Here is a 12,007-nt window from a genome sequence, read left to right on the forward strand (position 1 = left end):
TACACTATACCAAGAAATGCAAAGTGCAACAGCTAGGCAATAAGTCAAGGTTAAAAGAAACTGAAAACACACAGAATGTTCATCTTATATGAAAATATAAACTTCTATCTTATTGTCATATGAGGCACTATTCTTATTAGAAATGAACCTAAATGGCTTTCACTTTTTGTTCATCTGCATATGAGAAATGATACTTGTTTGTAATGGATTAGATGATTACATACTCACAAACAACACTGCTAATAGATTACAGAAACTAAACAAATAGATTACCAGATTTGTCACTAATCTACGCAACCGAATACGCAAACTCAACAATCCGATGTTAAATAGAATTATTCTTGTAAGATTTTTACGTTGTACCTATTAAGCAAAAATATATAAACTATTTAGACAAGGATCTGGAAACAGCCAAAAATCTGCAGTCAACAGAGACTTACTAGTTTCTATAGAGAAATATGGTATATGGTATATCGGACACATTATTATGCACATTCCACCACAATGATAATTTAATAAGAAAATTCCGGGTTTTATGAGTTTCGAAAGGAATTTGATGGTTCTAGAGTTCAAGAATGAAACAATGCAATGCATACCATATGATATTTTGCAGAAGTATGACCACTTTCCCTTAGCCTAAGAGTGATGTAGGAGAAGGCGTTTGGCGTTTCTGGTCAGTATGTGTAAAAGATGTTGAGATATCTAACAGTGCAAGAAGTTAACCTTCTCCTACAGTGACCCACATCGGGTAAATATCACATTTAAGTAAAAAAAAAAGAAGAAGAAGTCATCGGCTTGATTCATATTCAAATCAGGAAACAGCATAAAGAGCAGTGCCGCATACAACACACTAACTCTAAAGATGGTCTGAATCCGCAGCGTGAAATTAAAATAAATTTTGAAGAAATAACCATAGTCGTAGCTCTGTGTAGCATAAAGTCCAGAGAACATGTTATTAGATGTATTGCAAGTTCCGAAGAAGTACTGCTAGAGTAACCTTAATCTTTTAGCTTTTTGGCGATCTTGAACCATTCAGTATGGAAAGATCCGTCCATATCGACCCTTTCATAAGTATGGGCACCAAAATATAATCTCGTTGAGCTTGAACCAAATTAGCCGGTACTCGTTCCCTTCTATAAGTGTCAAAATAAGCCAGACTGGCTGACATGCCTGGAGTGCTAATACCTGAGTTGATAGCAAGACAAACAACTCTTCTCCAAGCAGATTGCCTGTCAATGATTTCCTTTGCAAACTCGGGATCAACAAGAAGATTTGCAAGTTCAGGATTTCTATCGTACGCCTTCTTGATTCTGTCAAGGAAAATAGCTCGGATAATGCAGCCTCCCTTCCATATCCTAGCCAGTTCCCCCAACTTCAAGTCCCAACCCTTCTCGATGCTTTTTGCACGAATGAGATTCATGCCCTGAGCATAACTGCAAATTTTGGATGCATAAAGTGCTTGCCTTACATCATCAATTAATTTTGCCTTGTCCACAACTTGGTCGGTCAAGATATCGCCAAATCCTCCTGATTTGAAGACTTTGGAAGCTTCAACTCTTTCCTCCTTCAACCCACTAAGGAACCTTGAATCCAAAGAAGCTGCAATTGTTGGAGCTGCGACAGATAAATCAGCAGCTTGTTGTACAGTCCATTTACCAGTACCTTTCATGCCAGTTTTGTCCAAAACCTTATCGACTAAATAACCATCTCCCTTGTCATCCTTAATTCCAAATATATATCAGCAGTGATTTCAATCAAGAAGCTCAAAAGCTCCCCATTGTTCCATTCCCGGAAAACACTATGTAGTTCTTCATTCGATAATTTTCCAACAGATTTTAGCACGTCATAAGCCTCCGCAATCAGCTGCATATCTCCATATTCAATTCCATTATGAACCATCTTGACAAAATTACCGGATCCACCTTTGCCGATGTAAGTCACACATGGACCACTATCCGGAACTTGAGCTGCAACCTTTAGAAGAACATCTTCAATGTATTTGTAAGCCTCAAAGGACCCTCCAGGCATTAAAGAGGGACCATTCCGTGCACCTTCTTCACCACCCGAGACTCCCATCCCAAGGTACAACAAACCCTGTCCCGACATCTCTTCTCGTTGACTGAATGAATGATTCAGGATCATGAAAACCATATACAGGAAGATTTCCTTCCTGTTTAGCTCTTTCGACAGTCTCATCGACTTTAGAGGTAGTTCTGTTATAAACAGAAATGGGGAAGCCTTTCTCAGCAATGTTAAGTGCAAGATTTTGACCCATAACAGCCAAACCAGAAAGCCCTATTCTTGTAGGTGGAGCCATATTTCTTCCTGTTCAATTTCGACATAATTAATGAGACGCAAAAGGAAAAAAGATTCGATAACGAAGAAAAATCTAAAACAAGGAAATAACTTTTTACACATAAATCATCAATGGATAGGTGCAAAACTAAAAGTAATCTTGTCCGCACAGACCATCTGGGACATTCCAGATAAGGTTAACAGGTAAAAGGCGACCAGCATTTTCATGATACAGCCATCGAAATCCTTGACTAAATAAGCAAACCGGCACTTTCTATGAACTCTTACAAGCAAAATGTACCACTTGGGTCACAAATTTAAGATCCATTAGACAAAAAGTCGACTGTTTCGACAAAAGAAAAACCGATTAAATGCGCAAAAAAGATTGTTCTGAAGCCACTTCTAAAGTTAACAGATGCAAAACTAAAATGAAATACAGGAGACTGAATAATACCTTCTTATTGCAGATTCAACTCATGTATGAATTAAAATCTTACTGTAAAACCACAAATTATTTACATTCAGATCAGACAAGATAATTCATCCCCATTAAAATGTTCATGTTTTACAAGCTCATCAACTAACCCTAGTTTAAAAAAATTGAATCTGAGCACATTTAGAACAACCAAATTCTGAACCACATTTAACAACTTAAATCTTGAAATCATTCAAATTGCAAGCACGAACTAACAGGGGGAATATCTAGAAAACGCAGATCAGCTCAATCAAATAAAAAAAACTATTTCATGCAGGAACTGTTGGCTAAAAAGACAGTCATGCAGGATCAAACCAACAGATGAAAAAGCTTCAAACTTTATTGAGATTTCAACATAAGAAAACGAACCCAAACCTTTCAATCTTTCACTGTTCTGATAAAAAAGAAAACCAGGATGAATCAAAGATCTGAACTTCGAAACAAAATAGACAATTGGGTACTCGGAACTCGGGCAGATATGTGTATAAAAGGGAATATATAAAGGAATTAAATGGCAAGAGCCGTTTGGTCAAATTTGACTAATCTCAACTACTAGTGGCAGTAGGTGAAACAACCTGCACAGTGACAATTTACCCTTCGGCTGTTTGGTAGGCCGGGAATCTTATTTCCGGTAATGTTTTATTATTAATAGTAAATTTTTTGGGATATATTACCGGAAATGTCATTATATCCATTTCCTTAGGTATTGTAACGTTACTGACGCTTTGGACTAAAATGCACTTAAATTTTTATTTTTTTTCAAAAATATTCTTATTCTGTCATTGAATAATAAAAATTCTACGAAGGTTAAATTACAAATTTATCCTTAAATTATTTTAAATTTACAAAAAAAATCTATAATTAAAATTTTATATGAAGTTCAGGAGTTAAAAAATATTTGTACCCTTTCATTAAACTTTTTTTATATTTTTAATTTTATAAAAAAATTATATAAATATCATGAATTTGATTTTTTTAAGAAAATATATAAATATTTTATAATTTGTAATATTATACAAATATATAATAAGGACAATTTGATAAAATATACATTCCAATAATATTTTATTCCTTTAACCAAACATGGTAATCTTACATTCATGTTAAACCAACCAAACACAAAATACAACATTCCCAGTAATCATATTCTCTGGTAATCTTTTATTCCTATTGATAATCTTACATTCCGTGAACCAAACGCACCCTTCTTATTTTTTTCACATGGACTCCCACTTAATTTTCAACTAATTGTACTCAAAACTCAAAAACTCCAAAAAAAATTCAATGATCTTCTACATTGTATCAAGTACACAATAAAATTATATGTTTTCTAAAGAAATAAAATAATGGGTGTATTGATGTTTAGGTGAACTATATCAAATATATTGAATTTTAATATTTATATCAATTTTGTCATAAACTTTAAATTAATTAAATTATATTATCAAATTTTAATTTTTTAACTTCAATTATATCATTGGATTGTTAACATGTCATATGGTGTGATAGTTTAATGATAAGTCAAAATTTATTTATTTTTCTTAAATTTCATCTCATCATTTTATTAATCAAAATTAGGATATTTTTATTTATTTTTAATCGTAATAAAAAATAATCATTATTTGATGTCTTTTACGGTCACTTTAAACACCGATGAATTTTTTTTGTTGTCTTCTATCATTTTATCGGTTTAGATTTTATCAAAACCTCTTCACAGCTTATGAAATTAAACACAAGATCTGTTTTTTTTAGGTTTGAAGACTTTTTTTCGAATTTGAAGTTGAGATATTTGTTTAAAAATTCAAAAGATGAGAAACATTCTTTTAAGAAGAACAACATACCTCAAAATTAATCTCATCGAACGATCGTTAAAGGAGATCAAAGTATTAACATTTTGAACCTTTAGATGTATTTTTGTTGATTTTGAATAAATTTCACAGATACTAATCTGAAAAAAATGAACGTTTTAATATTAATATTATTACGATCAACGATTGACCGTCAGCGTATTCCAAATTACCAACCATCTTATATCCTCATGCTGATGATACTTTGGATTATTATTAAATCCAAGACCCAAAATTTGCCTGGATTTGTCCACTGATTTTGTATAACCAGGCCAAGTGGAAGTGTTCCCAAGGGAAACTCCTAGGAATTGATTTAGATTACGATCACATACATATTCTCCTTTGTGTCACATTTATTGTCATTGTGATCAAGATGAATGTCAAAAAATATTCTAGCTCTGTATATTGATGATACATATCGATCACGAAAATTGACGTAAGAGAAAGTCAAAATCATAAAATAATAACCATAACATCAGGATGTAGTATTAAGCAAGAATCTTATAGAAATTTCATTTTATGGTAGTGAGTCTCTGTATGATGAATCAACCCCACCACCTTTCCTTCGTGTCATTTCAGTCCTACTCTTCCCCCACCTGATGCCACTTATGGCTCCTTTTCACAGTACTCCTGACCTCACATATTTATCTCTCTCATATTGTTTATAAAAAAATATAAAAATATGAGTACCTATCAGGCAATTTAAACAGTTATTAGGGACTCAAAAGAAAATGAAATGAAATGATCAAACGTGTTATTCTCATTGCCTTCAAATCTTATACAATCTTAGAAAGCTAGGCAGTGGCAAAGTAAGCACAGAGAGTACTGGTTCACTTACACCAAACGGACTAGATAAAATTTGGGGGATGAAACAGGGTTTACGACTGAGAGTCGTCAGCTAAAGCGTGTTCGAGGTCTCGTAAAGTCGAGTAAGGGCTAGTGAGTGGCATATCGGAGAGTAGCAGACGGAGTTGAGAGGCTTCCTCTTTGAGCTGAGCATTCTCTTGGACGACCTTGTCATGGCTTTCCGAGACATGGTTCAGCTTATCGATGAGCTGGTGGTTCTCATTCCGGAGCAAGACTACCTGCGACCAGAGCTCGTCAAGGTGCCTTTGTTTGCGCATACGCGACCTGCGCGCGGACTCCCGGTTCGATATCATCCTCCTTTGCTTCCTCTCGTTGATGACACATAGTTGTTGCTCGTCGGCCTCGTCGGAGGTCGAGTTGCTGTTGATACATGATGAATGGGGACGAATGAGTTCCTGAAGTTGAGGTGGGGTGTAGAGATTATGCAGGGGATTCAAGAATCGACTCAAATCGAATTCTGGGGCCGAATACGGGGACGGAATCAAAGGTACCATATATTGGAGCCTTGAAATCTCTCTAGGTTGCATGACTTGGGGAGGGAACTGAAGGGAAAACAAGACACTAAATATTGGCAATCAGTGATAATGAAGCACCTAATAAGCTCTTGTTGGAGGAGAAGAGAGTTCTTATAGACACATAAAAAGATAACATGGTCCCACTCTCGCTCTTGCAAAATGTAATACAATAGTAATAGTGCGACAATTTATTTGAATTAACTTACTCAAGACAAACCACGGACCTAAAAATTTAAGAATGAAGTTTAAAATTTTAATATTCTTTTTAAACATATATGTAAATTTTCTTATTTCTTTTCTTCTCTTTAATACAATAAACTAAATTTAGCAATTTTTCCCAAAATAACGAGTATACACGGTGACGTGTCCAAAAATATTTTTAGGGTGAACACATGATTTAGTAACACAAAGCTTTTGTAAGGGATGTGCATAATCAACAAAATGAACAATTAATTGAAGAAAATTTAAATTTCAAATTGAATACGTGTTCTTGAATCAAGGGTGGATCTGCCACTGAAAGTTTTTCCCCTCCAAAACTGCATACACTCGTCCGTGCATGCTGATCATGTCTGTTATGCATGGAGTTATGCACATATAGCCATATAGGGAATGGTACTTATACCATATCTACTCACATGACATGCATGTATGCATGCATGATTGAGGGCTCACATACATGAAACAAGAGATGCAATTTGTGATGTGGATAATCATTTTCAGATGGAATTATGGGTTTATATCAGAAAAGAGAGAGAGTTTACGAGTATATTTTCATCGGGGAAATGTTTTGGCTAAATAAAGCAAAAGGTGAAGGAAAATCAAATCTTTAAAAGTTTTGAAGTGGGGATGTGTTATTTCCAAGCAAAGTTGCATTTTGAATTGAAGTTTTACTCGATTGCTTTTAGGACGATAGACCTTTCTGACGTATGGAATATGTTACTACTTACAATTTAAGAGTTTCATCACTCAATTTTGACCACATTTCTTTTCTGGTCACTAAACTTTAAACAAAAATTAATGATTAAACTTTCGAATAATCCTTTTTTTATCTCTCTGCCATTACCATTATAACAGTGTTATGACTGATATCTATTTTTAAAAAAATCATGAAAAAGACCTCAAAATTTTCTTATTATTATTTTTATATAAAAATCCTAATTTTAGTTTTTCTTCTAATTTTTTTGACTATGAAAATCTTTGATACCAATAGTGGAGAGCTGAAGAAGGAGGAGATGAGCTACATTTTTTATTTCTATGCTGATCGAACAATGGAGATTATAGATTGGAGTTTTTTTCCTCTAAGTTTTACATTGAATTCGTAAGTTTTAAAGAGTTTTGGAAAAATTCAAACTGATAGAATGATAGAGAATGTTAAAACGAGTTAATCGGTCTCTTGTGTGGTCAGAGAATGATGAATCCAATGTTAATGTGACGTAGGAATGAAATTTTAGGAGTTATCTTTACGGGGAAGAAAGAGGAAAGCAAAAAAGAAGAAGAGATACCAACAACCAGTTGGTCTGAGATGAGTCACTAAATCCCTTACGCAAAATCAAGAGTTCAAATTTTGGTTTTTGTGAATGGGGCAAACTAGGTTAGGAGGATTATCTTCGTCTCTACAGTACTCGATTCGGATTAGTCGATTAATAAATCGGATACCAGTGATTATAAAAAAGAAAAATAGATTAAATGGGAGAAAGTGACTTCCATGTTAATAAAAAAATAAAATCCACGTCATTATAAAATCAACAGTCTCACTATATCATTTTTTATTTAACATTCGAATAATCAAAAATAGAGTTCAAATTGAAAATATGGTCAATTTCGAGTGATGCAATTTGTAATTTATCCAAATTTTAATTGGAGTCGATGAATCCGCTTAGTTTAGTGAGTTCATAGTGATCTGTTTTGTACCAAAAAGATTCTTGTTTGTGGGGATTGTCCTATATATGAGGCAACTTTGATATACATGGAAATAGAGATGGACGTATAATTTTATGCTGTGGACAAATTTTTAAAATTTTAGAAAGAGACAAATTTAAAATTTTTTAAAATAATAAAAACAGATTTTTAATAAAATATATATATAAAAAAATTTAAAATATATAATAATTTTAAATTTTCAAAAGAGACTTTATTTGTCTCTGTCCATCCCTGGATGGAAATGTTGAAGACTTGAGTCAATACCTAGCGTCGAAAGATTAATGACTATTTTCTTCAGACAGATAGTCCAAGTGATGCTGGATATTTATTTATTTATTTACAAGTGATAGACGTCTTACACTCCAATTGTCAGCCACTTTTTAATTTTTCCTCTTTCCAAATATTTACACCACTCTTTGGCACAAACAAAACAACCACCAATAAAAGCAAATGCTTCGTGGTGGGAAATTCTTGTAATATAATCTCATCCAAAATTAACAATTATTTACACCTATTTAGACATGAGATGAGATATTATTGATTCAATGTGGGTAGGGACTAGTATTTGATTTAAATTTGTTGAGTTATGATAAAACTTGATTTTTTAAATTAGAATATTCTCTTTCTTAAATATGAGTGGATCAGATTTATTTGAAAGATGATGTTAGATCATGTCGAGTTTAAGTTTAGTACGAAAAGTATCGATTTGACCTGATATAATAATATAAGTATCTCTTAAATATTTAGGGATGATTATAATAATATCTCTATAGTTTTCAATTATGTTCTTATTTTGTTTAATAAAAATGATATATATATATATATATATATATATATATATATATATATATATGCATATTTGTATCGGTTGGAGTTAGGTCAGATACGAGCGTAAATTTTATCCTAAAAATCAGATTGAGTGACAGATGGAGAGGAATATAATACACAAATCAAATTTAATTGAACCAAGAATCCAATCTAACTCAATCCATACTGATCCCTGAAAATGGAAGATAGTACATCTGATAGATCAAGAGTTACTAATTGATTTAAATGATATATATTTAATTTGAAAGTAGAGAGAAAAACCAATTATTTTTTTTGAATTAGTTATTGGTATCTTATATTTTGATCAATTAATCTAAAACAAATTATTATATGTAAATAAATTGTATTTCTACTCTAACGAAATTTAGGGAAATTTTATTAACTAAAGAGACAGATAAAAATTATTAGAGAAGATATATTCTCTCTATATATCTATTCTTTAATGAAATTTAGTTCATTTCGATCAACAAATGATTTAATAATCACACGATGATTATTTTTAAAATTAATTTAAGGTGATTACAAGGTAATATCTATTTAGAACTTTCTTCAATAACTAAAACCCTACATACGTATCTATTCGATCTATAATCTCTAAGGAGAATAACATATACATAATAAAAATAATAATGAAAAGAACATATACATATTCATATTTGACACTCCTAATGACATAATGGAATTCGATCGAACAAAAGTGTAATTAGGGAAGAGGCATTAATCTCCCTTGATCAGAAGTGAGTGGTGACTATTGATCTTTAATCCTTTCGAAATTTTATAATTTTATCTTGATTCCTAAATAAATTTTTAAATTTTAATTTCCCTAAAGGTCCCAAGACCAAAATCCCATGGTGGTGAGTGCGGTTGAGAGGACCATACGGTCAACAATCTCATTAGACAGAGGTAAACCACTCTTTCTTTTCATGTCTCGTGCTTCGCTTTAATTCTCTCTTCTAATTTTTATCTCATTCCCAATAATTTCATAGTGGGGATGTCAGTATAAATTCAATAACGTATTTTATGTCATTGTACTTAACTTTTGTAAATTGTACATTTAGATACGTTGAAAATTTTAGGTTGCCAATGTTGTCCCCAATTAGACCAGATCCTAAGTCATTTGTTGGTATAATATTAAAACTTTAAGTATTTAGTTAGCAAGAACAAAATCAAGATTAGAAAAAAATAGGGTTAAGTTATCTAACTTTGAACACATGACATGTATTATGTTATTTTTAATTGCATATGATATGTGTCACGCCATTATTTTAGATACATGGAACTTATCATGTCACTGACACATATTGAAGGATTAAACATTTTATATCAAACGTTAAGGGACTAAAGTGCTTAAAGAAAAAGTATAGGGACATTTCCCTGGAAAAAAGATTTCGGTTATGCACAGATGTACTTGATTTAACTGGTCCAACAACTTTTATTTTTAGGATCAAAGTCACCCTCTAAAATTATTGCAATAATGATTTTTCTAAGGGTTTTTTGGATGGAGGAATGTGAGATTCTCATGGGAATAGAATCCACATTCCCCCATTTGGTTAGCCCGGGAATCCTATTCCCGGTAATGTAACATTACCAATAGTAGATTTTTTTGGGTATTTTACAGGGAATGTCATTACCTCCCTTTTCTTAGGTATTGTTGGATTACCAGTGTTTTGGACTAAAATGCCCTTAATTTTTTTTTCAAAAATATCATTCTTCTGTCATTGAATAATAAAAATTCTATGAAGGTTAAATTACAAATTTATCCTTAAACTATTTTAGATTTACAAAAAAATCTATAATTAAAATTTTATATGAAGTTCAGGGGTTAAAATAAAATTTTACCCTTTCATTAAACCTTTTTATATTTTCAATTTTGTAAAAAAATTATATAAATTTTATGAATTTAAATTTTTTAAAGAAAATATATAAATATTTTCCAACTTGTTAAAAAAACAAATATATAATAAGGACAATTTGGTCAAATATACATTCCAATAATCTTTTATTCCTTTAACCAAACACGGTAATCTTACATTCCTGCTAAGCCAACAAATACAAAATACAACATTCCCAGTAATCATATTCCCTGTTAATCTTACATTCATATTAGTAATCTTACATTCCTACTGGTAATCTTACATCCCGTGAACCAAACGCACCCTAAGCATTAGGCAAAAATATAAAAATTAAATGAAAATAATGGTAGGCGCATGATAGTCTCAATAGTGGGTCCTTTGTTAACCAACGCGCATGGCTGGTTAGTGCACCTCCCTATAACCCTATTGCTCAGCCTGTCAACTAATCACTCATGCAATTCAAAACCCTAATTTCATTTCGTTTCTAATTTTTCTCTTCTTTTTCTTCAAATGCATTTTTAGGTTCCTCGACACACACCCAACTGTCCCTTTGTAGCTTTCATTTATGCACCCCATTAAGGCAACCTATGACTATTTTTGTATGCCCATATCCAAATTCAAGCATGGCATCTGAACATTTTGGAAATGTTGTTGTTTTGTGTTCGGGGACTTCAGATCTCTCACGTGTTCGATATTATGTTTTTAAAGTGTTTATGTTAGATTTATCTTAAAATTTTGTTTTTTGATCTTAAAAAGAATATTAAGAGCGTTTCTTAAATGAATGATATCTGATAATGATTTATTTGACAGTATACAATGATACAAAAGGTTCACGCAGATATATAGACAATCAAAGGTGTATAATATGAGCATTTGTACGTAGGAAGACTCGACCTTTTAGCCTTGATCCTATAGGTCATTTAATGAGAGACAATTCTCTTTGTAATTCTTCTTTGACATAATGTCAACATTAGTCCCTAATGTTTATTAGAATGATCATTTAGGCATTTATTATTTTATTTAGCATTTTGACCCTTAACATCTCATTTTATGGTAAAAAGGTCTCTAACGTTTGAATAAATAGTCACTTTGACCCTTATTCTTTTATTCTAGAGCATTTTGACCCTCAACATTTCATTTTAGGATAAAAACCCTGTTTTGGAGCTTTAACCATTCGTTAACTAATAATTTTCATCCATGAAGGGGCTTTTTTACCTCAAAATGAAACATTCAGGGTTCAAAAAAATAGGAGCCAAAATGACAATTTTGATAAATGTTAGGGACTATTTTTGGTATTAAGCTTTCTTTATATGGTCTTATGAACTATCCTCCACTCTACATGTGTTAATTTCTCACCTCCTTTTTAGGATCGTACGATAAAATTTTAAAAATAAATGAATATAAATG

The 12,007-nt window shown here is 32.0% G+C and overlaps 1 protein-coding gene and 1 pseudogene across 1 annotated transcript; both read right to left on the reverse strand.

Annotated features, from left to right (window-relative positions):
* Nucleotides 1-804: 804 nt before the first annotated feature.
* On the reverse strand, nucleotides 805-3,351 carry LOC120165489 (annotated as a pseudogene).
* Nucleotides 3,352-5,428: 2,077 nt separating this feature from the next.
* LOC120165283 (basic leucine zipper 43-like) lies at nucleotides 5,429-6,064 on the reverse strand. The gene has a single exon (XM_039174832.1). It carries the CDS (start codon nucleotides 6,009-6,011, stop codon nucleotides 5,496-5,498), a length of 516 nt encoding a protein of 171 aa, XP_039030763.1. The 5' UTR covers nucleotides 6,012-6,064; the 3' UTR covers nucleotides 5,429-5,495.
* Nucleotides 6,065-12,007: the final 5,943 nt, after the last annotated feature.

Source organism: Hibiscus syriacus, unplaced genomic scaffold (genome assembly GCF_006381635.1).
Source record: "Hibiscus syriacus cultivar Baekdansim isolate YM2019G1 unplaced genomic scaffold, ASM638163v2 tig00111582_pilon, whole genome shotgun sequence".
Classification (NCBI taxonomy): Eukaryota; Viridiplantae; Streptophyta; class Magnoliopsida; order Malvales; family Malvaceae; genus Hibiscus; species Hibiscus syriacus.

Bases quoted from the DNA above. Each gene is read 5' to 3' on its own strand.
- LOC120165283 (XM_039174832.1), bottom strand. From the start codon at position 6,011: ATGCAACCTAGAGAGATTTCAAGGCTCCAATATATGGTACCTTTGATT.